The sequence below is a fragment of the Anser brachyrhynchus genome (assembly GCF_964034855.1).
Source record: "Anser brachyrhynchus genome assembly, chromosome: 3".
In the NCBI taxonomy this organism is placed as follows: domain Eukaryota; kingdom Metazoa; phylum Chordata; class Aves; order Anseriformes; family Anatidae; genus Anser; species Anser brachyrhynchus.
Window position 1 is genome coordinate 7382793 of NC_137696.1, and position 27050 is coordinate 7409842.

At 42.7% G+C, this 27050-nt stretch overlaps 2 protein-coding genes across 2 annotated transcripts in view; both read right to left on the reverse strand.

The window, feature by feature from the left end:
- REL (REL proto-oncogene, NF-kB subunit) overlaps positions 1 to 27050 on the reverse strand; it is a 33019-nt gene that overhangs the window by 3734 nt on the left and 2235 nt on the right. Inside the window, exons 2-7 of the mRNA XM_080587892.1 lie at positions 24065 to 24207; positions 20985 to 21133; positions 16518 to 16609; positions 4491 to 4631; positions 805 to 909; positions 288 to 500 (exon numbers count right to left, since the gene is read on the reverse strand). Of these exons, the coding sequence (XP_080444018.1) occupies positions 288 to 500; positions 805 to 909; positions 4491 to 4631; positions 16518 to 16609; positions 20985 to 21133; positions 24065 to 24207 (843 nt within the window). The remainder of the gene's footprint in view (positions 1 to 287; positions 501 to 804; positions 910 to 4490; positions 4632 to 16517; positions 16610 to 20984; positions 21134 to 24064; positions 24208 to 27050) is intronic.
- The window catches only part of PAPOLG (poly(A) polymerase gamma), a gene marked incomplete at its 3' end in the record, with an annotated part of 40501 nt that continues 37539 nt past the window's right edge, over positions 24089 to 27050 (reverse strand). Inside the window, exon 23 of the mRNA XM_080587880.1 lies at positions 24089 to 24207. The remainder of the gene's footprint in view (positions 24208 to 27050) is intronic.

Genomic DNA, 27050 nt, shown 5'->3' on the forward strand with positions numbered 1-27050 from the left:
ACTCTCTAAGGGCCCACTCGTGTAAGTTTTACTGTAGAAAAATGTATTTAAAAAAATATATTTCAGATGTGGCTACACTCCTAACAAACCAAGACACTGTTAACCATGACTCTTGATATTTTCATTGAAAGAGGGAGCAAACTGACCAGTGTTAGGTTTTTTGTTTTTTAAATTTACATTGTAAAAGTAGCATTGTAAAATTTTTACTAATTAAGTTACTGTTTACTCTAAACAAGAGTTCTGCATTGATAGTAACTTTTAAAAAATTCAACTAATGGGAACCATACCCTTTTCATCTGGTAGGTATCTGAAGTCCATTGGTTCACTGACTTCCTGGTCGGAAGGTCTTCTTAACTGCATCTTCACCGTGACAGGCTCGGTGATGTCTTTGAGAAACGGTGGCGTTCTGAACACAATTGCAACTTGGCGGTGAACATCAGCTTGTGAGAAGGAGCCTTTGGCCTCCCAGTTGTCCAAGACAAATCTGACTTCTATATCATCTAGTCCGATACAAACACAAGATGCTTGTTAAGCTAAAGAAAACTGAAAACTTGCAGGAGAAAAAGCAGAAGGGGGAAGAAGAAAGGAGCCTGACTCAGAATTCAGATGCGAAGTATATGCCTTGACCTTAAAGGCACAGAGCATCTTTCAGAGGTGCTGAGAGCCCTTGAACCTGAAAGCTATTCTGCCTAGCTAAAACCAGAGCACTTACACAGGAGTGCAGTGAAGGGTTTAAATTCCCCATCTAGAAAGCAGTAGTGTCAGCCATTTGGAATAAAGGAAAAAAAAACTAGCCAAGGTTACCTTTTTGAACTTTGTCACACAGTAGAAATATTTCATCTCCTCCTTTTACACTTCCACAGTTCTTATTCACACGGCAAATTCTCAGTTCTGCTGTGTTGGGAGCTCCTGGAAACAAACAGGCAAATTGGATGACAAAGAATTGTTGTAACTGTCACTATTGAAGAGGAGGTGCTGGGAATCAAGGTATTTAAAGGGAAGGCAACAGCTGGAGGATGGTGACACGCTCTGAAATCCACACTAAAAGAAAATCATTCCAGCAGGGCTTGATGTTCCATGCAAATCCAGAGTCAGCAAGCGGCACAGCTATCTTACAGCTCAGCCGCTCCTCTCAAAACACAAGAGTCCAGGGCAGATGTGCCACTTACTCCCTAACTATTCTAGAGTAGTCTCAAAATATTTCCCTAAATGATGCCATTATGCTCAGCACTGCTGCCCTTCAAGATGTAGAATTGAAAGCAGTTCTTCAAGTAACTGATTACATGTTACAGTCACACTTCTTTGGAAAACGCTGAGCTAGTAAGTCAAGAAAATTCCTGAGTATCTGGTTGTAGCTTTATTCACAGGCACACTTGGCCACCAAACCTGTCCTCTCTCACTGTATCTGGGTGGTTGAGAGCAGGTCTAGGAACCTTCAGGCCTTTACTCAGGGCAGCAGATTTCACTCAAAAATGCTCCAAATTCCACCCCAAGCCAGGGCTGTACGTGGGCAGCACTCGCAGCCTGTGTGCAACCTCTGATAACGTTGTACACTGCAATAAATTCAACACGGCTGGAGCGTGCAGGTTGTGCCTCAACAGCCTGATGGCTACGAGGGACTTACACTGCCGACATCCAAGCACTGCCTGGTACAGCTCTTGTGTCTGCCCCGGTTCACCAGCAGCAGCTTTTCTGCAGGGTAAATAAGGAGACAGGAGACTACTGCAATGAAGAACAGCCCCTAGACACTTTGTGGGCTGTCACAATTTATTTAAAAAGGCACTAATGTCACGATCTAGCGATTGAGAAGTGTTAAAAGATCTTCTCCCAGTCCAATCCTAGCAAAATGAAACTACGCTATCCTGTGATGCTCTCCAGTTTTATGTCACGACCCACAACTCCAAATGCACTTCAGTGCCCTCCCATCAGCACAGCGAGGCGCGGTCCCACCACCACGGGCTCCCTGTTCGAGGCACAGAGAGGAGACGCAAAGCCAAAGCTCGAGGTGTCACACAGAAAAAATCCACTTTAGGCTCCTGCCTGGATTTTTGTGGTGCTGTATAGGTACGCCGTAGCACCACACAGGTGCACAGGTTTAGAACAGAGCTCCCTGTAAGCTTGGGCCAGACCCAATTACGTAGTTACTGTGTGCAGTGATGAGCACGATAAGTGGGTGCTACAGCCTCGTTTACTGCGTGACACATAACACTTCATTCGCTGAATGAATCAGAAACTTTGAAGGGAGGGGAAACAAAACAAAACCAGAAACAGTACAGGATCATATGATTGACAGTGTCATTGTGCGTTTTTCACAGGAAGAGTAAATTAAGAATTGCAAGGAGAAGCTTAATTTTACCTTTGTTTCACTTCTGTATGCTTAAATGGCACTCAATGTCTTTTGAACAGGTTTTGGGGAAAGTGTCCTGGGCTACAGTTTGTCGTTTCATTTTGTCTTTTATTTTAATGGGGTTTAGAAGGGGTGGAAAGTGCAAGAAACGTGAATACCAACAGATGTGGGTGCACCACGGCTGGCCGCCCCGGTGCTGGGCAGGAACAGCGAGTTGGGTGCCAGCCTCAGAGGGAAACACACCGTGTGGCCTGTCGGGCCAGGTCGTGTCCTGTGGTGTCATGCCACTTCCCATCTCTCTTCCCTCGCACACGCCCCTGCCTCCCTGTCGCTTCTGTGCCCGCCCTGTTCCTGTTCCTTGCCCCCAGAAAGCATGGCCACAGTAACAAATATCTGGAAGAATGAGCTCACCAAAAATCAGGCCACTTTCCACGGGGGCAGAACAACACGTTCTTCCCAACTTCACTTCTCAGAAACAGCACGATGCTTTCTATGACTCTTCCCAAGAGTTTTCAGCGCAACTTGGTAAATTTCTGTTCAAAACCAGTTAACATTACAAGCAACTGAAAACAGAAGCTGCCTGTAACACTGTATGTTATAAACTCCCAGTCTCTGCTAATGTGATTGCTTCCACGTAATGTTCAGGTTATTCTTACATATCTCTACTACCCAAAGCACATGGAAACTAAAAAGTGTTGGAAAGGGAAGAAAATACTGGAATTAAAATGTGAAAGCTGATTTTCTGAGAAGCTCTGGATATATTTTTTTTTTTGATCCTGAGCTGAACAGGGCTGGAAAAGCCTTAAGTGTAACAACACAGGATTCCCAAACCCACTGCACCATCCGTTTTTATCTTTTATCTAAAGCTATAACCTGTTAGCCAGTACCGTACAACAGAGCTGATTGACAAATGCTAACGTTTTTTAAGAAATTCAGATCTGAAACTGCTGTTCCAGACAACAGCAGCATAATTTTTATGATTTGTGGTTACAGTTATGCACTGTTTTATTTACACTGCTGCTATGTTACACGGAGGATTTCAGATACCTACAGTGTATCAGGAGCTGCCCACATATACCCACACTAAAAAACCAAGCTTCCCCCTCCACACAGCTATCTGTCATTTCAGCAGCTTAGCAAAGACTGACGTCAATCAACGCAGACGAGTAATCATGATTTGGCATATTTCTAAATGGCATCTGAGATGTAGCTGCAAATCTCATCTATCATTTCTATCTCAACCCTAATTAATACTACAAGTGTTCTCAGTAAGACAATGCACACAATTTCAACTTCTAGATAACTCTAGAAGAGACTAAAAATACCAAAAACACCTGATTTCGTATTAAACATTTCCATAATGGTTATGCACACATCAACAAAATCCTGGGCATCAATGTGTAAAATGCAGATCTCATTTTATGCTGTAGCTTCTGCTAAAATAATGGCCCTTGACCTTGAATATCTGACACGGAAATACTTTCACTGCAGAAACAAAAATCACTGCCAAAAAGGATTTTCCACGATTAAGAGCTCTTCTGCTATTCTTCCCCAGGAGAAGAAATCCAGCACACAGTGAGGGCTGAAATCCTCAGCTCCCCTGTTACCTACCTCTACACTGAAATATGACTGAACGGGATACTGAAGGGCTGTACAAAAGCATTAGGACAGCGTCCCACTGAGGTAAATATCTCCTGAGAGCTCTGTTGCAGAGCCCTCACAAGTCAAAGGCAAGACTCCTCACTGGTACAAACAAGCTTTAGGTGCATAACAGATAGTTTGTGGCAGCCATCTATCTCATTATAATTTTAATTGCTTGGCACATCAGAAGCAGGCCTGTCCTTGCAGGCATTGCTGCATATGTGAACAAGGGCCGAGAAAGCACCAGTGAGTGGGCCCGTGGCAGCAACGGACAATGCTGACTCCAGTGTACCAACATTTCATGCTGGGATCATCTTTTGAGAGGATGCCAAGTGTGTTGTCATGCGTTAGGTGTGAATCTAACAGTGCCAAAACAGAAAAGTGCCCCAAGGGCTATCAAAGAGCTCAAAACCTCAGAATCTGTCCTGGTATTTTTCATTTCAGGCAAAGGGACCAAAAAAAAAAAGTGAAAAAAAACACATTTGACTGAGCTGGTACTTACTGTTGTCATAGATCGGGTTGGAAATCAAAGGAGGAAGAGCTAACGTGTAGTTGCCATGTTCATCAGGGAGGAAAGCTTGGAAGCAGAGACGGACGACGTTGAGATCGTACTCATCGATGTTGTGCAGCTGCTCTTCAGGCACTAAACAGCAGAAGGAAAGACAAGGCTGAGAATTAGTCTTCAAAAACAACAGTAATTCTTTAATAAACTACAGATGGGTCTCCGCTGGTAAAGAAACAGCGATGCCGATACAGAGGAAATGTGCCCATAGTCCCTGCTGGTGTTACAGGAGCTGCATGAATAAATCGGTTGCACACAGGAAACGATGGAGAAACCTTTAACGCTTTCCCTTCATCAAACAGGGCTAAATCCAAAGCAAAAAAAAAAGTAAAAACTTCCCTTCTAACACGGCAAACTCGTCCCTACCTTTGTGTTTCTCTAAAGGCTTGTTCTTTGACCAGATTTCCCATGGATGAGTTCAGGTGAGCCAAACTGGGACTGCCCCTGAGCAGCTGCAGCAGAGGAAGATGACCGTGCACCCCAAAACAGACTCTGTCACACCAAGGCACGTCCACCTTCACAACACTTTCATCCTTCCTCCTAGTTCTCCACTTGTTCCTCGAGTCCTCACCTTGCCTTGGAGACCAGTATTTATAGTTTAAAAGTCATTCTCTGCACTTGTTTCTCCCTCGTTTGTGCATAATGAAGTTTACATACAGAATGCCACTGCCAAAGGGAAAACCTTCACAAAGAAGTACTTAGATTGAGCTGAAGATTGCAGCAAGTGAGAGATTTCTGCTACATGTTACCATTATTTTCCTTTAGAAACCGAGATGGAAAAGTAATCAGGGGCAAGACCGAAGGTAAAACAATACAGATCAACTCCCCCTTCCCATCAAATCTGTGTCACTTCTGAACCTTTGGGAGTAGTGATTAGCAGTGCCATCATGATATGCTTCTGTAGCTCAACAAGCAAACCCTGGCTGGGAAGGATGTGTTTCCTTACACGTTCCTCCCAGTGTAAAGAACAGTAACGTGGAGCCCCAGCTCAGCATTTCAGTTTTGTTCACCATTTTATTTTCAAAACATGGGACTTAGGATATCACTACTGCACATCTCATGTAATCCCAGCTTTGTGGGCAGCTCTGGGAAAAGCAGCACTATCCGAAATCAATGTTTTCCTTTAAGGTCTGGCATTAAACTACTATGTTGATATTCAGTGATTGACAAATGAGAAACTGATTTCATTTCATTCAAGTAGAAGTAGTGATAATTAAAATCATTTAAAGTAGTCTCTTCCAAAATTGTTCAAAGCAGCAGCTCACCATAGCCAGGCTCTCCTTACAAGAGAGCAGGCTGAGGGAGGCCTCACGGCGGCCTGCAGCTCCCTCACGAGGGGAGCGGAGGGGCAGGCGCTGAGCTCTGCTCTCTGGGGACAGCGACAGGACCCGAGGGAACGGCATGGAGCTGGGACAGGGGAGGGTCAGGCTGGGTGTTAGGGAAAGGTTCTGCACCCAGAGAGCGGTCGGGCACTGGGACAGGCTGCCCAAGGAAGCGGTCATGGCACTGAGCTGCCAGAGTTCAAGAAGTGTTTGGATGCCGCTCTCAGACACATGGCGTGATTTTTGGGTGGTGTCGTGTGGAACCAGGAGTTGGACTCGATGATCCTTGTGGGACCCTTCCAACTGTGGATATTCTATCGCTCTGTGATACAATTACCTAAAGTGAACGTGTGCCAAGTCAACAGATCACATCCTCTGAAGCTCACTCCCTCCCCTGCCCTTTCAAAGACCTCTTGCAAGAATAAAAGATTAAACGTGCTTGTGATAAAAAGCCTGGGGATCACACCATGCTGATTAGATTGCAATGCTCTGACCTTTAGCATTTATCATGGGTTGGTCTCCACCCTGCCATGAGCCGATTCCACAGTACCCACTCAAGTGATTTCTTCCTTTCACCTTTTGATAGTGTGAAATAACAAATGCTCTGAGCTCAGAATACTTTCCACTGGCATTTTTTAGTCTTTCTGGTGTTCTGAATATCTCAGTTTCTCCCAGTGTCTACTGTAAAAAGAAATCAAATCACCTTTCCGCTCTACAAGCCCGTGATCAGCAGTATTGCAAGACGAATACAGCAGTAAGTGCTAACCAAGTACGTACGTAACCTCACAAACGTTAGGGCCCAGGGGAGTTCTGCCTGTGTGAACTTTGCAGGTTGTTGTCTGACTCAGATGTGCAGAGTGAAGTTTTATAATTTAATATACTTCATTAGCTGACCTGCTAACTTAATAGAAGAGGATCTTTAGAAAGCAGGTTTTCTCTGATGCTACACTTCAAGCTATGTGCATTTACATGTAAATGCTGACAAACTGTGACAGAAACGCAGCTCGGCCCCCAGACCAGAACCACCCCGTTGATCCTAGGACAGGAGCAGAGCATCACAGTGGGAACACGGCAGCCAGCACTGCCTCACCGGGTGCAAGAGCACTCCTTGGGTAACCGCAGCTTGTTCCAGAAAGCCTGCAAGTGGGTACTGACACAGCATCCATGGTGTTCGCCCCTGCCCTTCTGTTAATCAGAGCCCTCCGAGCCGATCCTGGGTCTACATCACTGGCCGGCTCTTCGAGAGGCCAACCAAGGATGAAGCTAGTGCCAAACACCTGATGGTGATGGTCTGCAAACTTCTGTTAAAACTATACTTGAGAGCATGTTCATGCTTGGATGAGTTGCTAGGTATGACGAGGTCTCTGCACCTCAGCACTTTGCAGGAACAGGCAGTGCTCAGCATCACGCAGGTTTGGCAGACTCAGAGTCCAACTGCCTCTAGATGCAGCCTGACTTAGGGAAATAAGGGGGAAAGAACGAAAAAAGAAAAAAAGTGCATTCTCTAGATTGGACCTTGCATAAGGGATAATCAGAAGTTTAACACTACTTTGTTCGCAGCTGTTGAGGTGACTCTAACCCCTGTTCTGACACCATGCCAGTGAACAATTAGTTCCCAGCTGCCATTAAGACTTACATTAGTGAGCTCTATCACCCACTGATGTTAATTGGATCCAGCCCGAGAGCCCAAGCTGTAGTCAAGTTTCAAACCTCATAAACATGAAATCAGGTACCTTTGCACCAGTCAACTCACTGCAGACAGAAGCCAAGCACAAGATCTGGATCTGGCTTTTGATTCTGAATCAAGAGTGCGGGCTGCATGGCCGTGTAATCAAGTCTCTCTCACACTAAACACCAGTCCTGCGCTGCATTTTCCGCAGGTGCAGCAGCCTCTTTCTCAGAAACAAATAACAGGAGGCAAAGTTTAACAGAACTCTATAAATGCAAAAATACATTAAATAGGAGAAAATGAGTAAGTAAATGCTAATGATCAAATTATCATGTTTCCTATACTGTGAACTTTCATAAGTTCCCAACAAACGTGTTTGACAACTTGGTACAGGAAAGGTGTAGCGTGCCGATCACTGCAAAACATGGAATTGCTGTATACAGCTCGTTACATTGCAGCAAAAACACAGCTCTTCATTTGCATATTCTTATAAATGACTTAATACATTATAAAAATCTGCAGTTTGAAAGAGGAAGTGCTCAGTCAAGACTGATTCCTCTTGGGCTATTTTTAACCAGATGAGAAGAACATAACAGAGCAAAAAAGGAGAACAAGACAGCTGCGACTCCATCTTGTGATGGCACGCTTAAAAATATAGAGGCTAAATCCCATGCTTGCGTAAAGCAGCACATAGCTTTCATCAATTTCAAAACATATTTCATTCACACCTAAAAGACAGACAATCATCCAAACAAAATAAGATGCTGTTATTTTTAATGAACATCTAATTCTGCTCCCTCTGAAGTCAATTTGAGAGTAACCACTGACTTGAGCGGATGCTGGCTTACACCTTCAGAATATTAAAAACAAACAAGAGCGAGGCAGACAAACACTGACTAATTCCTGGAGTATGGCTGTGCAGAGGATGGTCATGTCATTCGGTGTTATTTCATTGACTTCCATACCGAAGGAGAGGAGACAGCATTAAACCCGACAAACCTGAATTTACTGAAGTTAAGAAATGCTGCTCAAGATTTGGGGAACAGAAAGGACTGGAGACAAAGAGTACGCACACCATCACCCTGTGCAAGCTCCACATATGCAGCTTTAGTGAAATCAGTGGCATCACACATGTGAAGCAGAAAGATTGCACAATGCAGTATGTTTAGAACAGACACGGCAATAAAGGCTTGAACACAGCACATAAATAAGAGGAAGAAGTGCTCTGCTTTTGGCAAGGGTTCAACTTCCTCTCTGGACTTCTTGCTGTGTGGTACCACACCTTATTGTCTGCATGTGAATCTGACCAAAAGAGCTGCAATCCAACCAACCATGTAAGCACGTTCCTGCGATGGCCCAACCTAATAACAAACTAGCCTTAATCTGGCAAAAATTCATTTTCTGTATTTATCCGTGCAAAGGGGAGTAAATGAAGTAACGTTTATAAACACAGCTACTTTACAAGGGGAAGGAGAACTTTCAAAAGTAAAATGTAGCAACCACGTAGAAATAAAAATAATAATATTAAAAAGAGCTGACAAGAACTGAAAATTTCTAAGGTAATTAAGAGGCTTGATACCATGAAATCCATAGAAACACAACCAAACAAAAGAAAACTAACATCACTCACCAAGATTCTGGCAACAGGATTTTAAAAACAGTATCTAGAGTTGGGTTTGAAGCTGGGGAGTACAGGCTCTTCTACCAGCAACCAGCTACAGTAACTAGTAAATCCTTTATAAATCTGTTTATGACGACTCTGATAGAAATATTGGTCCCCCAACTTAAAGATAATAATAATAATAATAATTGTATTTGAAAAAGATTCTTTACTCTCTTATCACAAGAAGAAACTGATACAGCCCCAGGGTGGACACAAAGACACCCCATACAATTCATGAACTCCTTCCACCTGAGCTGGTGAGCCCAAGCAGCACATGCGACACAGGGGTTAGGCTTGGGTTGCCCTTGCCTCAGAGATCTTCATCACTGAACTCCAGGACTGCTCTGTTGGGTTTCTACTGAATTATCGGGCTTCCTGTATTTGGCTTCTGTAGCACAGCTTTCTGGGTCCAGCTCACTAGCACAATTCCAGATTACGGCACAAAATTAAAGATGCCAATAGCATCTGGCCTCCTGTTTATTGATCTCTACTGCCTTTTGCTATTTTAAAGTCTTCATCATCCAAAACGATCAGGAGAATACCATTTACCTGGTGAAATTACTGGGGGATTAAAGGGCCTGATATTTACTCATCAGGTGATGCTAGAGGGAAAGTGAAAGTTTATTTTGAACACTGAAGAGCAATGACTTAATACGATACTAAATATTAGATATTAAATAGGTTCCTCGCATACAGCCCTCCCTCCACCCAGCTTCTAGACTAATGATGTCAAACTTCTGGAGTGGGTAGAGATGGGAGGCACGTTAGCACCTAAACATAACTTACACGGAAACTTCCAGGGCAAATGATGTGGCGTGACACATTCAGAGCTAGCTGCGCTGAGAAAAGCAGCACGCCCTGCAAAGGGACATCTTGTGACCTTTGCTTCTTAAAGAGGGGCTGTGGGGGCGTATGAGCAACACTAGGTCTCAGACAAAGAGAATGACCTGCAAATAAAAGCACTTCACTGTGGAGACCACTCAGGAGCGCACATCATTAATAATCATGATGAGCTATATTGTGGAGACCACTCAGGAGCGCACATCATTAATAATCATGATGAGCTATATTCTGCCTTTTTTCTTACGCAGGCAGTGCTTTTTAATTCAGGGATATGCTAGGAGCTCACTTTCGTTTAAGCGATGACACAGAAGTTGTTTGCCTCCAGTGACCTCAAGCCCCAAGATACCCCCTGTAGCCCTGATACCTGCTGATCAGTTAAACCCAGCCTACGACAGAGGCTTTGCTGTAAAAGGGAGGCTTCTGCCCAAGCATCATTTCCAGCACTAACCTTGTGCTGGGACTAGCTCTCACGTGGTGAATCAGATCAAAGAACTGAACTGGTCTGGCTGAAAACTAACCTGACTAGCAGTTACTTCTGCTGTAGCAGAAGGGCTACAGCAGGCAGGTGACAGCACACGCTAAATTGCCTGGGTATTTGACCAGGGTCTCCTGCAGCTGAACTCTACACAGCCAGAAGGGACCTTGCCAAATCATTTTCTGCTACATTTGCTGTTTCCAAATGCAGCCATACTGATACAAAAGAAAGAAGAGATAGTCCCGGTGTGCTATTTACCCCTTGCTGACAAAAGCCAAATATTATGCTCTCTCCTTTGCACCTAGGCTTTGGAAACTATATGCAGAGTTGGGTGATAGGCCAGGCTGTTTGGCTACGTGTCCAGGGGCATAACAGCATCTACCAGCACTTGCTCAGAGGGAGGAGCTGGGAACGAGGACAGGGAAGGGCTGTGGCAGCGCTATGATTCCTCTACGGATAAATCCATGCCTGGTTTATACCTCTGTGATGCATGAAGAGATGAGTTCAATCAACGCTGAAGAAAAAAAAGACAACTTTTGCATGTATCTATAAACATAATATGCAACAGCAGAACTCAATAATTCAACAAAAAAATCAATGAGGGTGCAAATGACTAAAATCTGGATGCTAACCTACTGTCAATAAGTGCCCAACAGGCAATAGATTCCCAGACTAGTGAGGTTACATCTCCCTCTCGCATCTTACTTGCTGCTCGGGCGTAAGGAAGTGACATCACCTTTCTTTTAACAGAGGACAGAAGCACAGGAAAGGTGAATGACCGGGCTTGAAACAAAAGCTGAGGGAAAGACTCAGAATACAAATGTAAAATTCTGAGTTGGAAAAGGTTTGTCCAAACAATATTTTACTGCAGGTGGGTTCTCCTCCTGTTTTAAGTCTGATATCAAAAAAAAAAAAAAAACACCATAAAATCGGAACAAAATTGAACACATATGCATCCCCCTCTGTACGTCTCTAAGACATACTTTTTAGCTACTTCTGTTTACAGTATAAAAAAAGAAGTCAGAATTTTTGTCTCTCTAATTGGCAATTTTTCTTTTTGTCTTTTAAGGAATTTGAAGAGAGAGTCCTTTAGGTTAACATACAAGCTTCAGCATAAACAGCAAGAAGCATATGCATGAGGAACAGAAGAACAGAGGGCTTTCCAAAGGTAAAAGCTAAAGGAATGGCATGATCCAGACATTTAGCCTTCCTCTGGAGGATTCGCCCTGCCCCTCTTATAAAGCTGGCCGCTCTCACTTCCCAAGATTTCCAGCTTGAAAATTTGGTTGGGGTGGGGGCGGCAATACGTATTTAATTTAAGGACAGTAAGTTTAAAATTTTAACATCTGGGACAGTCACTACAGAAGACTGTGGTGCTTTTCTCTTTCTCAAGCCATTCCTCACTCCCCAATTCTTGCTCAGAGCTGCCTTTTGGTTCAGGATATTGACCTATTCGCAGATCAGTGGCCAATAAGCCGCGGTGCAAAGTGCGTGCTGCCCTGCAGCGGGTGGGCTGGCAAGGGGGATCCTCGCGAGCCCAGCCCATGTGGGCGAGTGGCGTCAGAGCTGAGGGTCTTACGGGCGCAGCCGCACCGGGGCCAGCAGGGGAAGCTGCGGAGAGGGTGACGGGGCGCGTGGGCAGGAAGCCAGTGCGACTTGTGTGGGGAGCAGCCCGAGCGCAGCGCGGAGGCGGAGGCGTGCAGGGGGTGTCGTGGAGACTGTGACGAGTGCGAAGCGAGCGTGGGGTCAGCTGCCCGCGGGCGGAAAGGGGAAACAGCAAGAGGAAAGACTGCGGAGGCAAACGGAGCTGAGTTAGTTGCGGGGTACGTGGGACAGCCTGAAAATTAATTAAGCACTTATTAGCAAGAGCAATTACAAAGGAGCAGGAACCTTAAGCATATGTCAAGCTCCAGGGAAAGCCTATTTGTACTCTCGTGATCAATTGCCTGAAATCGGGCAGTTCTCCGCGTTTCGCACTCCAAGCCAAGCCTAGGGTTTTCACGCTGTCATCCATTTAGCTAGAAAAAGGCTGGTCCTCTGTAATACAGTGCAAAGTACAGTTTTCCCCTAAATTTAATGAACACATCTAGGGCCTTTCCTCATTGATAATTAACTTAGGTTATTATTAAGTCAATTGTTGTCTCTGCTTCAAGTCACACCCACCCACAAAAGCTCTTAGCTCAAGACTGGCTCTTCTTTTAATTTGAGTTGGCTACACATCAGACAGTACATGGTAAGACGAGGATATGGCACAACTCAACAGCTACGAAAAGAAAACAAACACCCTAGAAAGCAGACGTGGACCAGCTCCACTGGAGGAGTAACTCGGCTCCTTCGAAGCTGTGCTATTTGTATCGTCATCATGCCAAGGAGGCCTAGTTACGCATCAGGCTGCCAGTGCACACTATTTTCCTGGTGTGCTCAGGGATAAGAGACAATAGAGATTTCTGTAATTGTTTAGCTTTATAGGACAAAAACATATGGGACATAGCCTTGTGAGCAACGCGGATCATGAGCACATCCAGTGATGGTGTGGTAACAACAATTCTCTCTTAAGGCCAAGTCAAGAGGAGCAGCCTTCTGGCAGATCACCTGAGTGGCATCACAGTGAACTCACACAATTCGCACAGAGGATGTTTAGAATCTATACTGACTTTAACAATGGACAAATGGTGCCAGCTAACAGTGGGGATTTCAAGTGAAATAGCCTTACAGATACGCTTTCAGGGTGACTCAGATGTAGGCAGCCCCAGCCAGGCACATGGCATGATCTGCAGACACAGCCTTGTTATCACCCAGGAGCTCGAAGGTAGGCATCAGTCGCTTCAACAGCTAGGTAAGGGTGCTGGAGAACATTATCTTAAACATGCATCTTTACTAAGGAAGTTCCTACTGCTGCCCATTATGGCCACGCGTGTCCATGCCATGTGCTGTAAGGTGTGGAGGAGGGATGACACCGCCAGAGAATTTGCATTAGGACTCACTCTCCCTTCGCCACCCCAGCTGCCTGTGGCACCCTGGCTTCCCTGGAAGATGAAGGCCCCTTTACACAAGGAAGTTTGGAATGCAACCTCGTGGACCTACACCTTGCTATTACTTCAGCCTTTACTGACACAGGTAATACATATGGTGGCAAGCTGGAGACATATTTTGTCTGTTAATAGGGCCTCTGCCTCAAATGGGGACTCAGGACAGGGATTATATGACTGATCCAGAAAAAAGTGGGGAAAAAAAAGAAAAAACACCTAGCTCACAAACACTGTGAAGGCTAGTTTTCAGCTCTATGAGAACTTAAATGTTCAATACAGCATTTTTCACATAGCTGAAAAATACTGGCAGTCCTGCAGAACCTGATGTTCCTACAAGGAATGAGCAGCATTAACTTGCAACCTGCTTAAAGGATGCACCTAACTCTAAGAAACTTCACTAATTAGAAAAGTTGGATAACTTTCCGAAGACAAATTAGTAAATAAATGCACAGTATGGGATGTATACAATACAACCTAAACCACCTTGAAGAACGCAGTGATACTCTTGACCTTACAAAACAAGCCAACTAAACCCATATATAAAACTTTCAACCTTATCAAGCAGTAAGCATTATGGTGACTGCTGCTAGCGAAAACCTGTTTTGATCAACTAAGCACACACAATAAAAATACTTCTGTCACTAATCCTGCTTTATTAAACCTTGGTCCTGCGCCCTTCTGGGCTCTGCGCAGCGTGGGACTGCCCTGAAGCGGCTGGAGGCCATTCTCAAGGCGGCTCAGCTTTGTGCTGACACGTTAACAAGTGCTGAAAGGCAATTACGCAGGCTGGGGATTGCCAGCAGCCCCTTCTCAGCACAAGCCCTGCCAAGAGCAGGGTGCTGCCCTGTGTGTCACCCAAGCGAGGCTCTCCCCTGCTGCCAGGGCAGGTCTCCCTGCTGTTGGTCGGGCAGAGAGGAGCCCAGGATCCGATGCTACCAAGTGCAACCAGTTGCAATTGCCCCAAAACGATTAGTGAACTTGGAGTTATGTGCCAACCACTGCAAGAGTCTACTCTCAAATTATTTTAAACATGTCTTTACTCTGTTACGCTGAGCAGCACTAAGAACTCTATGTGATTGCTAAAGCTTCTTTGGTGAAATACACCTACATAAAAGGATTTTATCATGTTCTTTTACTGCACAACATCAAGAGAAAATGTCAACTCATTTTTTACTTATGGAGTAAAACAGAGCAAGCCAAGAGGGCTGAACAGAAGCGTTCCTCTTTTTTTGGTTCAAAATCAAGGTAGAGCTGGCTGAGTTAAGATAACAGTAAATAAAACACTACTTTATACTCTTTAAATTGTGTTGAAGGACTAATTTTAAAACATGCTGTTGTGTGTAAATTATCAGAACTAGGTTATGGTTTTGATGGACTATTAGCCTGACTACAAACAGCTGTTCTGAAAGAAAATAGTCTAGAACATTTCTCATCCTGCAGTGAGTTCAGCACATTTCTTTTTGCCCCGTTCAGGACAAAAGCAAAGTATGTATTTTGAAGCTAGCTGGAAATCTAGCTCCCAGCTCTCCAACAAGGGCCTTACCTGAATTTAGCATGACTTCTGTGGGTATTGAAAAGGGTTTGAAAAATCTCCAGGTTTTTGCCACACCTAAGCAAATACATAACTGCATTTGTAATAATGCCTTTTTCTCAGAGGCACTATTGGTGCTTGGTACCAGAGAAGCAAAAGAAGAGTCCACAGCTTCCTTTACACAATTTCTTAAATTCTATAATTAGGGAAGACTATTAATAAGAAAGTCAGCATTGAAGCAATACAATTTTGAGGTAACAGTATGAACTTACTGTTAGCCTAAATGATTTTTATTTTAAATAGGCAGTCAAAAACTGGGGGCCTTTGAGGTTTTAAAAACTCTTCATCATTCTTGATCAGTAGAAGTTCAATGTGTCAGCAGTGTTAATGGTGCTATGTTTGCAAGAGGTTATTTATTTAGCAATTGTATCATTGTGTGCATTGGCTTCAGAATGAGGAAGTTAAAGGGTCTGGGATGTGTTTTTTTCCTAATGCATGCATGTTTTAGTTTTGAAACTCCTTAAAACGATTACTGACATAAAACATACTTTTTCTTGTAACTACAATACACAAGTACAAGATGTTCATACCATCAGCTGAAGTATTTTGACAAGAATGTGGAGAAATTGAAAGGTGTAAATCGTACTTTACATAGTACAATCCTGAAGAAGATTGCACTTCTGTGCAGTGAATTCAGATGTCAAAGAAACCTTTCTCTACAGGATGACCAGGAGCAAGAACAGAATTCTGTGCATTGATTTACCAATCATGTGGCTGTAAGATGCATTGGTTCAGCAAGTTGATCTGAGGGAAAACTTTTTTTTTTTGCAAGTTGGTTTTCCATTGGAGCATCTTGCTGAGTCTGTTCACCATGTAGCCACACGGCTTCTCTATTTGATGTGAGGGAAGTGGTAGGAGTGTGTGACCAGGGATGGAGGGAAGGGCAGGATGACGCCTTTTGAGAGCAGCCCACAGCTAGGTCAGATCAGCTATCATGTAAAACTACAGCCTGTGGGTAGGTCCCTACAGGTGTGGTTCTGTAGCAGCACAACTTGCCCCTAACTTGACTGAAATCAGTACTGCTGTGGATTTCCTTATTGCCTGTACCAGCTCCCATGCTGTAAAATCAAGCAAGGAGCAGCATCTGCACCTCTCCTGCAGATAGCACCCTATCTGCAGGGTGGGAGGGACAAAAAAAGGCAGCTATCCAAATAGATTCATAATGTGATGCCAGTGAGGAAAGACTAGGAGGGGCACAGAAAGGGAAGAGTGTTTCTCAAAAAATATAAAAATTGGGGAAAAAAAAAAAAAAAAACAGCAACCCATTGCTCCACCACAGAAGCAAAAGCAGGACAAAAATAAACCAACCAACCAAAACAGTAACATCCTTGAAAAGAGAACTTTCCTTTCAACCAACCAGATAAGCTCTACTCACCATTAAAAGGGTTGATCTTCTTCGAGATTCGTAAGGAAATTGATTCTTTCAGGTCTCTCTTCTTCACACACTGAATGCCCAAATTCTGAAAACTGAAGCACATATGGAGGGATTTCACAAAGTAATAAAATCCTCAGTGTAGAAGAGTGAATAAATTATTTGCTGTTGAACAATACTGTGATAATATATGCTATAAGAAATGAAAGAAAATGTTTATTTTGAGAAAGTTGTAACAGGTCTGAAAAGCAGGGATGCAGTTTTTCTAAAAAAAAAGAGCAGAAACAGAATAGAAAAATACCAAACTAAAATCCTAAAGAGGAATATATATTTCTATATTAAGAATTGTTACTCTGCAGTAAACCCAGTGATTAAAGTTTAAATATTCAGTCTTGTGTAATTGAAAGTGAAAACTATTTTTGTAATCAATAAACCTGCTAGTGTGCACTAGTTAAAAATGTGTGCTCCTGGTTTTATCAGGGAATATAAATCTTGAACACTATTTTAAAGGTTTTTAAAACAAGTAAAAACAGGTTTTGAAATCTCATGTAGTTATGGAAAGGTTCTGAAGAGCTGCAGCTCTTCCTTATTTGCATAAAAGTGCAGGTCACCCCGATGCAGGAGGTGGGGGGAGTCCCAGGCGAGCTGACTCTTTCCCACATGGAAAAACCATGACATCATCAAAGCTGAGTGGATGTAAAGCAGGAAGTATAAAAAAAAAAAAGAAAGAAAGAAAAAGAAAAAATACATGTATATATAAATTAAAAATAAATAAATCCATGTTTCATAATGTTACAATAAGCTCAGAAGATAAACTGTGCCAGTAGGCTCTGATGATCTTTCTCCAGAACTGGCAATTTCCCTTACTTTGAAATGCCACAAAAGTTTTTAACTTTGGTTTTTTGGTTATGCCTAAAAAACACCTTAATCCATCTAAATCCTTCCTCCCACAACTCTCAGGGGTAGTCTTATGTTTCCCTGCTCTAACCAAGACTATCCAAGTGTGACACTAATTTTAATTCCCCTAAAGCCCCTCGCCTGTGCCCAATGTGCTCTGTTCAGAGGTTCCCACATCCTCTGCTATCAGACTCCACTTCCAGAATCTGTACTGTAGAGGAATGCATAAGCTTCCCTTCCAACTTGATAGAGTGACCCAAAAGAAACTAAACCACACTAGCATGTCACAGCTCAGTGAAGCACCTGGACTTCATGTTGTGGCTAGTGACATGGGAGGTTTGTAGCATACCTTGGCAAGCAATCCTATTTGTAGGGACTACTCCTTCAGGGCTCGATCATGGCACACAAAACTTTTTTTTTTTTCCCCAAATACCCACTTTATTCTACTAATTCAGTGTGAAGCACACTTCACACCCGTGAACAGACCTGCTTCCATGCTACAGCCCCAGACTGCCACCTGGTAGTGCCAGACTCTCCAGTAGTCCCCTGCAAGTGGCAGACATCATGGAGCACAAATGCAGAACTGGACTTGAGAAAGCTGCGTCCAGCCACGCAAGGACTGACAGCCTTGACTCTGCGCCTTTCAGCCATTGTGAATGAAACCTCTCAGGGCGAGAAACGAGACTTTTAAGTGCCCCATAACTCTCAGATGACAAACGTTTTCTAAAACATGCTCTGTCACAGTGAAAGTGTCTCTTTAACTATCGCTGAAGGGAGGGCTGGGTCAGAAAAGAAACCGTCGAGAACCTCAGGAAGCCTGCGGGGTTTCACATCAGCGTGAGCTGACAGGAAGCAAGCAAGATAACGAGAAGAGAGGGAGAAGTAGGAAGAGAGAGAAAAAATGAAAGGCACTTGGAAAAAAAATCACCTATGATATCATCCATGTAGAGAGAGTGAGAACTAGGAAGTAAAAATTTTAGTATACAGGCAGTCACATGGACTCAACATTTGTACTTCTGCCTTGACAGCTGGGCCACGGATCTGATCAAGTTTAGGCAGCAGTACCACGATCATTATACAGCAGGAAGAACAGAAGACTGTGTCCAACTGCAGCTACGTGGGGATAGTTAAATAAGTGGAGTGCAGAGTAATTGCTCAGACCAGCCCCAAATCTGGGATTAATAATTCCAGTTACACAGAAATAATTGGGATTTTTGCTCTGTTTGAGATGCTCAGCAGGAGCACACAGCCAGAACCACTACCGAGAGAGGACATCTCCTGCTCACTGGTATTGTGCGAGGCTTTTCTCCAACATGGACTTGAAGGGAAGAATGTGGACACTGAGTCACCAGCCACAAAAAGGAAAACGACTTTAAACATCCAGATCCAATTATGGATCATGCTGTTCTTTCATCTTAAAGTAACCAATGATTTGTTAAAAAAAATGAGTGTACCAATGCTGGAAACATTTCAAAGAGAATATTTAGAGCCTCTTCTCATCAGAATCTCGGATTTCAAGCTCAATTGAAGCTCACAGTTGTGCATTATCAGTAAAGGGAAAGTAGCCCAGACACCATTCTGTAAGAAACTAGGAGGCCTATAACCTAAGGATATTGAGAAGAATTCATGGATTTCATGATTTCAAACAATCACTAATGCCTTAAAAGAAATGAAAGCACAGCATTATGTCAAAGAACAGGATTTGATGCGTGCATATAATGGAAATGAAATTACAATTTACAAATAAATATTTGCAAAGCATGCCAGTGCTTTTTGGTATCACATCCTACAGCTAATAGATTCAGGAACAGAATCTCTGCAGGCTTAACCTTGTGCAACAAAACGCCAAGAGGAAAAACAATCAACAGTGTCTTCCTGTGCCTGGTGATTGCCAGAAAAGGTGTTAGGCAATCAGGCTTTTTTGCTTCAGATCAGAAGCCACAGAGATGAGAGCAGGAAGTGGGATGGGCTACAACAGCAGACATTCTTTGACCCTGGGTGACGAAGCTTGATTTGAGAAGACAAAGGGGAAGCTGGTGAATGGATGGTCAGAGGAAGGCGGGAGGCCCCTTACCAGATTAAGATGTCTACAACTGCCTTTTAGACAAGGTAAAGGGAACTCTGCAGGGAGGCTGATCAGGATGAGGTTACAACAATCAAAATGGGAGGTAAGTGCCTGAAGGGACAGCTCTACCTTTCTAGAGAGGTATTATGGTGGAAAAAAAATAGAAAAATGACATTTACTAATCCTTTTCTACCATTTATCAATAGGAGAACATTGTAAACAGACCTAGAAACAAAAAGCTACTAAAATCTTTTGCATCTGTAAGAGCAGAAGACCGTACAGCCAGCACGTTATGTGTCACCTGAATACATTTGCTGTGTACATTCATGATCACTTGAGCCTGAGCTGTATGTTGAAGAAATATCTCCACTTTTAGAACTGTTTATTTCACCATCAGGCAATTATCATCATCAAACAGACCGTGTCTTCAGTTTGTTTCTTTAATAGTGTTCTACTGACTAAACCCACATAAAAACGCAGTAATTTCACTAACATCAACCAAATCACATCAGACTGAGAGCAGTAAGTAAAGCTACTTATACACTGAAATATTTACCTTACTTTCTTCCCAGCTCAGTTATGTTTACCTCATAGCATTAGCCTACTTCCAAATCTACCACGTTGCAAGCTGTGAACCACAAACAGCTTGTCAATTCTAAAATCTCCTCAATGGCAATAATCAGTCTACAGTTGTTGCAGTTTACTCTGCTTTTATTTTATTCTGTTAGACTTGGTAGACTTGCAGGGAACACCACCACATACAATTGTACTTGAAATACTCCTAATAACCCTCTGAACAGCACTGAGAAACACATATTATACGAAGCCTGAATTCTCCTTACTGCCTCCAGAATTAGATCCTTCTCTGGCATGCTTGCTCTACAAAACTAAGCCTGAGCAGAATCTATACTTTTACTCAAAAAAAAAAAAAAAAAGCAGCCCAAAACAAACAAACAAAACCCCACCAAAATTAACAAACAGCAACAACAGTGACAACTGCCAACACATTTCTAGATGTGTCACAACCACCATCATCTAAATGACGTGATATTCAGTCACTACAAACTTTCTCCACTGGTTTCCAGAAAGTCTAACTAGAGTTCCTGCAGAAGACATGAACTTCCCTAAATCTACGGAAGCGCTAATTCTAATGTTGTCGTTAACAATTTATCATTTTTGCACACTGAAGGAGAAGAATATCAAGCTCAGGAGTGAGAAGCGCTACTGAACCAGACTGAAAAGCAAACAAGTGGGAGAAAGAAAAAGGAGACAGACACTGGGAGAATGAAAGCAAAAGAAGGGCAAAGGGGACAAAAGATGAGTGTGTGAAACATTGAAAAAGAAGGAAATACTTCTAAGAGAAAGTTGCCTTATCTGAGACGGATTCGAGGCTTCAGCAAAGACAACACACTAACTGCCCTCTTAATCACTACTCAAGAGTTTTAAAACATAAGATTAGCATATCACTTGCACGGTTAATCAAATTCCCAAGCAACACCACTACTCACGACAGGACTCGCCGTTCTGGCCCAAACTCTGCTTCGTAGTAGCCATCTCTGCAGTCTTTTCCAACCAGGTCATGAGGGTGTGGCTTGTAGGGTTCATTCTTTGTTACCAATGTAGTTCTTATTTTGACTTTTCCAAAATAATTCAGAATCTACAAAAAGTGAGATATTTTCTAGACTTTAGATATTAGGTCTAGGAAAGTCCCAACATGGAAGAGAAAATACATTTCATCCTAAAATATCCTATGGAAGAAACACCACTGCTAAGAAATTATCCTAGACCATTCAGAATTTTTGTTCAATCTACTTCAGTTCTGTTCATTTCACACTGAAAACCAGCTGTTTGGCAAAACATTTGTGAATTTATTATTCTTTCTTAAAGCATATCTTACCTATTTCAACCCTGTGCAGAAAGCCAAAAGGTAATACGTAAGCTATAGAAACTTAGAACTGAGAGTAAAACAGCTTGTAATGCTATAAGACCAAGCATAACAGGACACATTTCTTTACCATATCTACACTTACAATGAAAGATACAAAATCCTGCCTAGGTGACCACACACAAATGCTTATTAAAAGGACAGGTCTAGCTCCAAAGAGCTAGATCCCAGGAAGAAGCTCCTAGAGCCTCAGGGATAACCTTATTACCTGTGCTTGGACCACTAAGTAGCAAATGAAGATCTTAGCGGTTGCAACATGGACATAAGCCCCCATGAAGTCTTTTTTTCTTAATTCTTAGATGAATACTCAGTCTTATGTTCAAGTAGAGGGGCACTGAACTCTCAAGCTCCTACTAGGGGGCCTTCACAGAAGTCATCAGACTAATTCAACACACATCTCTCAGGTGCGTAGAAGTCTTCCCTCGTGCTGATGGCTACCAGTGAAGTCAGCAAGGGTTGCGCGGGTGAGTCTAAAAAACAGTTTGGCCTAAATTGTTTAGAGCGTAACAACTTGAAAGCAAATACAAGATTCACACCGGTACATGTTTGTGCAGAGGCGTGCTCTCCTCCTCCACTTCCCCTGTCCTATAACTAGCTGTTCCTTCCCTCCTTCAGCCTTTTCTTTCCTCCTCGAAGGAGACTCAGGGATCCATCACATGCTTTTCAATCAACACTTCAACCTTTGATTTGACCTACGCTCTTCTAACTTCCACCATCTGTCAGCTTCTTCAGCCTCCAATTAGGCCCCTTTCTTGGCATTCATGTACACCACTGTTTGCCCTTAAATAAAACTTCCATCACTCTTCTGTTTCTTCAAATATTACATCATTTCTCCCTCATTGCACATCTAGTCCCTTGAACTTGAAGCATGATTGAGCCACTTTGATTCTCCGGTTCCTCCTTGATGTTCATCTCAACCACACCATGAAATTTAATCTCATCCTCATTGAGGTTTCCATCTCTGGAGGGGCCTCCCCCAGCTGCTAATCAGCATTAAAGCCTCCTACAGGCTTCAAGGAGGCAGGAATTCACCTAGAAATCACCTGCTATCAGTATCCATCAGCTCTGTCATTAACAGTCACCTTTAGAAAAGAACAAAATATGCCAGGATTGCACAGTCACCAATCAAGTCCCATCTTCCCTTTGGGTTTTCTGGCTGACTTTCATGTGCATCACAGCACACGCTGAGAGGAATCGAGGGCTCATACTGCCCAGTCAACTTGCGTCCTGACACGGCCTCAGGGTGAGAGTCTGTCAAAGTTATTTATTTTTGCCAGCACACACAGAGATCTCGCCAGCTTGTTCGTTCTGCACTTCACCAACTGAACAAGGAACTATTTTCTGCATTCCTTAACCAACTCCAGCACTGTAATAGTAAAAAGGGGTCCTTCTTGTCTGCTTCTTCCTGTAGTAATTCTGCCTTCAGGGCAAGACCAGCTTCCACAGCAGCACAGTTGCTTTACCTAGTAGAGGATCTCTGCTGCTCAGCACATGACCGCCAATACCATCTTTCTCAAACTCTCCCTCCTCTGAAGGAAATTTTATGCCTCAACTTAAAACATTTCATACTTCTCAGATATCACATCCACTGTATCTGTTCTTTTACTGCTGTGATTCCAGAGACTCCATCTTGGCTCCGCTTTTTTTTTTTTTCAATATTGCATTATAATAATGTACTTCAAGATGGCAAGCACTCCTTACTTCCCATTTATATTTGAGCTTTCTCTTCTAATCTCATTTCTAAAAGACTTTCTCCAGATTAATAGTATTTCCTTGATCTCTTTCAATTTAAACATCAAACAGGAGACCAGAAATTCTTCTATTTTACACTACTAGTCCAGGTCTCTGACATTCCTTTGTCCCAGATATGAAAGCTACTGACCAAGTGCTTCCATTCTACCTCTACTGTCCATGTCTTTGTCCTTGCTTTGATCAAAGCTGTTAGGACTAGTCTGAATCCCTTCATTCTGAATTTCCCAACCTATCCATAATGCAACCACCCAGTTAGTTTTCATTGCAGGTGTTCTAACCACATAATTCCCCTTTTTCAGCTCCTTTTTAAATTCTGTACCCCTTCTGACTTCACATACTTCATGGCAGTCTTTTGCAGAGCCCAATCACCAATCCACCAGCTGCAAGGCACCTTCTTAGTTTGCTCGCTTGTACAAAGTATCTTCTTTCACATTGTGCCCAACAGCTAGACCAGTCTTGTCAGATTTTGTATGCAGACAACCTCCTTCAAAGCACTCCCAGAATTCATATTACAACCCAAGTAGTTAAAAAAAAAAGCCCAAATCACAACTAAGAAACCAGAACAAATGTAGACACAGAAAAAGCTAATAATGAATGATTCCCAGACAATGAGTAACTTCAGTGAGTTCCCTCTCTACAGGCACTTTGTTACCAATGACTACACCTTCTTCTTTTCCGCTAAATTGGAACAAAATCTTTAATGACAAAATCTTTAATGAGGAGCAAAGAACTCTTTTTCCACTCTGTTGCAATCACATTTGCAAGCCAAGGAAAGAATAACAGAACATGTAATAAAAAGCATTTTATTTACTGCACCAACGTCAACACATAGCTACAGCACAATGTAAATACAGGCACTGGTAACTTATGGAGAAAAGTAGTATTTCTTACCTGTATAGAAGGGAATGTCTTGTTGTTTTCAGTACTGTGTTCTCCTGGAATGCTGCCTGCTGATCTTCCCTCACATTTGTATCTGAAACGCATGCCCCTTTGCCTGGGTTGTTCAAATATTTCAATGTAGGGCTCAGGGCCACCTTAAAAAAATAAAACACAACATTTTCAGTGCTTCTATACAGTAGAGCTTAAAAAGCGGCAGAAGGAAGGCTATATGCTTAGGTGCTACAAGAGGATTAGAAGATCTAGATTCTTTGATTCATATTGCCCACTTTGATCTGCCTTCTTGGACAATATATTTTTTATTTTATTTTAACGTGCATGCACATGACTGAAGAGGGATGGGAGTGAGTGGGAGAACAGACTTCAAATGAAGTACACAAGTATCAGTGCCATGTAAATAATTAACAGGAAGGACTCCCCTCCATCTCACTTAGAACTTAGCTTGTTTTAGCTTTTAGAGACTGTGTGTCTGATGAAAGAGGATTTTATACAACAGAAGACATTATTTCAAGGGGATGGTTGATATTTTTAATAACCACATGCTTTTAGGAATGGTTATCCTCTCAAAGTACAGGTACCATCAGTACTATGCTTGCTTGAATGCCCTCTGAAAGGGAAGAGGTTTCCTCAGAATTGATTGATTTAGTTACTATTATAGTGAAGCAGAAACTATGCAAATTGTGCCAAAAAAAAAAAAAAACTACTGGTTTGAATACCATCGCCGTGGGCTCAGAAAACACCTGATTGCTTGTATTGAATTCTACAACTTGAGCTGCCCACCTCCCACAGGGCCAGCTTCTAGTTGCAGTATCTCTCCAGACCACAAAACCTTACTGAAAGCTACTGGGCAGTCGTCAGAAAGAGTTTTTCAGGAAACATGAGATATAGACAAGAATGAGAAGCAGAACTCCTCAATGGAGGGTTTAGAAAGACATCACCTTACCAAGAGTATCAGTACTTTTAAAGCTATGTCTTATTGCCAAGATAGTTACAAGCTATACAATATATCTTACTGAGAACATCAAACAGGATAGTCAATCAAGCAGTGACAATAGTGGGATGGCATGTGAAAAACAAATAGCGGAGAGTAAGTAAATATTGTAGAGGTTGAATCATCGTGGTTCTGCATGATCAGAAGAACATAGCTTATAGAAATGTCTACCGAGCTCTTTGTCATTGTATAATAGCATCCTACTCAGGCAAGGTTTGTGAACATCAGAAACAAACATGACAGGCAACATCCTGTGGCACAGCACTGAAAACAGTGCTTAGACTTCAACATAATAAGCAAAATAGTTATTAAATAGATTGAAAGCATTAAAAAGGTAAAAGATCTCCTACTTCCTTTTGCCCAAGGTCTGTAGTATGTTAGTTTTGGCAAAGAGGTGGATTCCAGTCCTAGCTCCATAACAAATCCTTCTGTTTTGTTGCACCTATAGTGACCAAGGTATGCCTGCAAACACACGGCTTCAACTTTATGAGTAGGATTTGGTGATAGCAAAAGCGATCCTGTGCTGCAGCATTTCATGCCCCACAGTAGGAAAATATATCTTAACATATGGAGTAATTAAGAGAAGTAGAGAATGAAAGGAGAGAACTAAATCTGAGGTGTTTCCTGTCTTACTTGAACGTATGGTACCACAGTGACAGACAGCTGGGGAGCAGCAGTACATGAAAACAGCTCTGATGCTGGAGCTGTCTTCAACGGCACGTGTCTTTTCAAAACAGGAATGCTTTTAGAAAAGGCATCATGCGTTTCAGGTCCAAGCTGTATTTGGTGGCAAACAGCTGAGAACTACAGTTTAGGATTCTACACGTTCCTTTCTAACGATTTATCAAAATGCACTCTCTCATCTGATCACCTCCCATCTAGAAAATTTTAAATCAGTTTCTGAAAGCCAACCATGAACCGTCACATTAAATAAATGTTAGACACCACTCCAGGTCCAGTTACTTACAAGTATGGTCACTTCACTAGACACTTCCCAGAACTCATCTAACCTTCCCTGTAGGTAAGTTTTTTCTCTGTCTGGAAAATAAGCAGGGCCAGCAAAAGGTGGGGCGATGGGAGATAACAACAAGAAGCCTAGAGCTGATGTCAAGCTGGTTTCAGAGGGAGATGGAAGTCTGAGCTCCTCACAAAGCCAGCCCCACACACTACTGTAAGGCTTTTTAACTTTCACACTTAAATTCACATACGTTACTATATTTTTCAGGACAATCCAGTGGACCAGGCAACTTCCACCAGCAGTGGGAAGCAACTGCTGCGTATCAGCCCGCTTCCCATTTCTACGATTCTATGATTTCTGTATCTTCCCATTCTACGATTTCCCTCAGGTAACTGAGGAGAGAAGCATCTCACCTTCCCATTCTACGTAATGCTGCACCGCAAATACAGACGCATATCCGTATACTAAATTAAAAATGCATTTTAGATGTTCTAATGACAAAATTGCAGCAAAGTACCTACTAATCATCTTCCTTTGGAGATAGACACGCTTGCATAGCTGCTAACCAGACGCACAGTACACCCACATACATTACGTATTTGCCCAAACTAGCTGGAGCCTTTCTGTTTCAAATTACTATAGAACAGAATCACTTCAAGTCTTTAATCCTTTCTGCTTTAACCAACAATTGCCCTTCATGGTCTACTAATGCTTGCTTAAGAGAACCTCTTTTTTCTCCCCTATTAACAGCGCTTTATTTTAAAACTCCAGGCTCGATGATCTCTGTGGGACTGTGGTTGAAACAAGTACCATTGAAGGCAAACCCACTGCTCAACAGCAGGTGTGTTTGTGGGAAAGTAAAGCTCAGTGACATGGTAGCCTCCAGAGATTAAACATTAAACTTCATTTTATCTTGGTTCTCACTCTCTCCATTTAAGAATCACATAAGCATCTCCCCCGTGATTTTCACTGTCATCGTGTTCTGCGCAGGGAGGAAACGCACACAAGTGTTTGTGTGAACTAGAGGTATT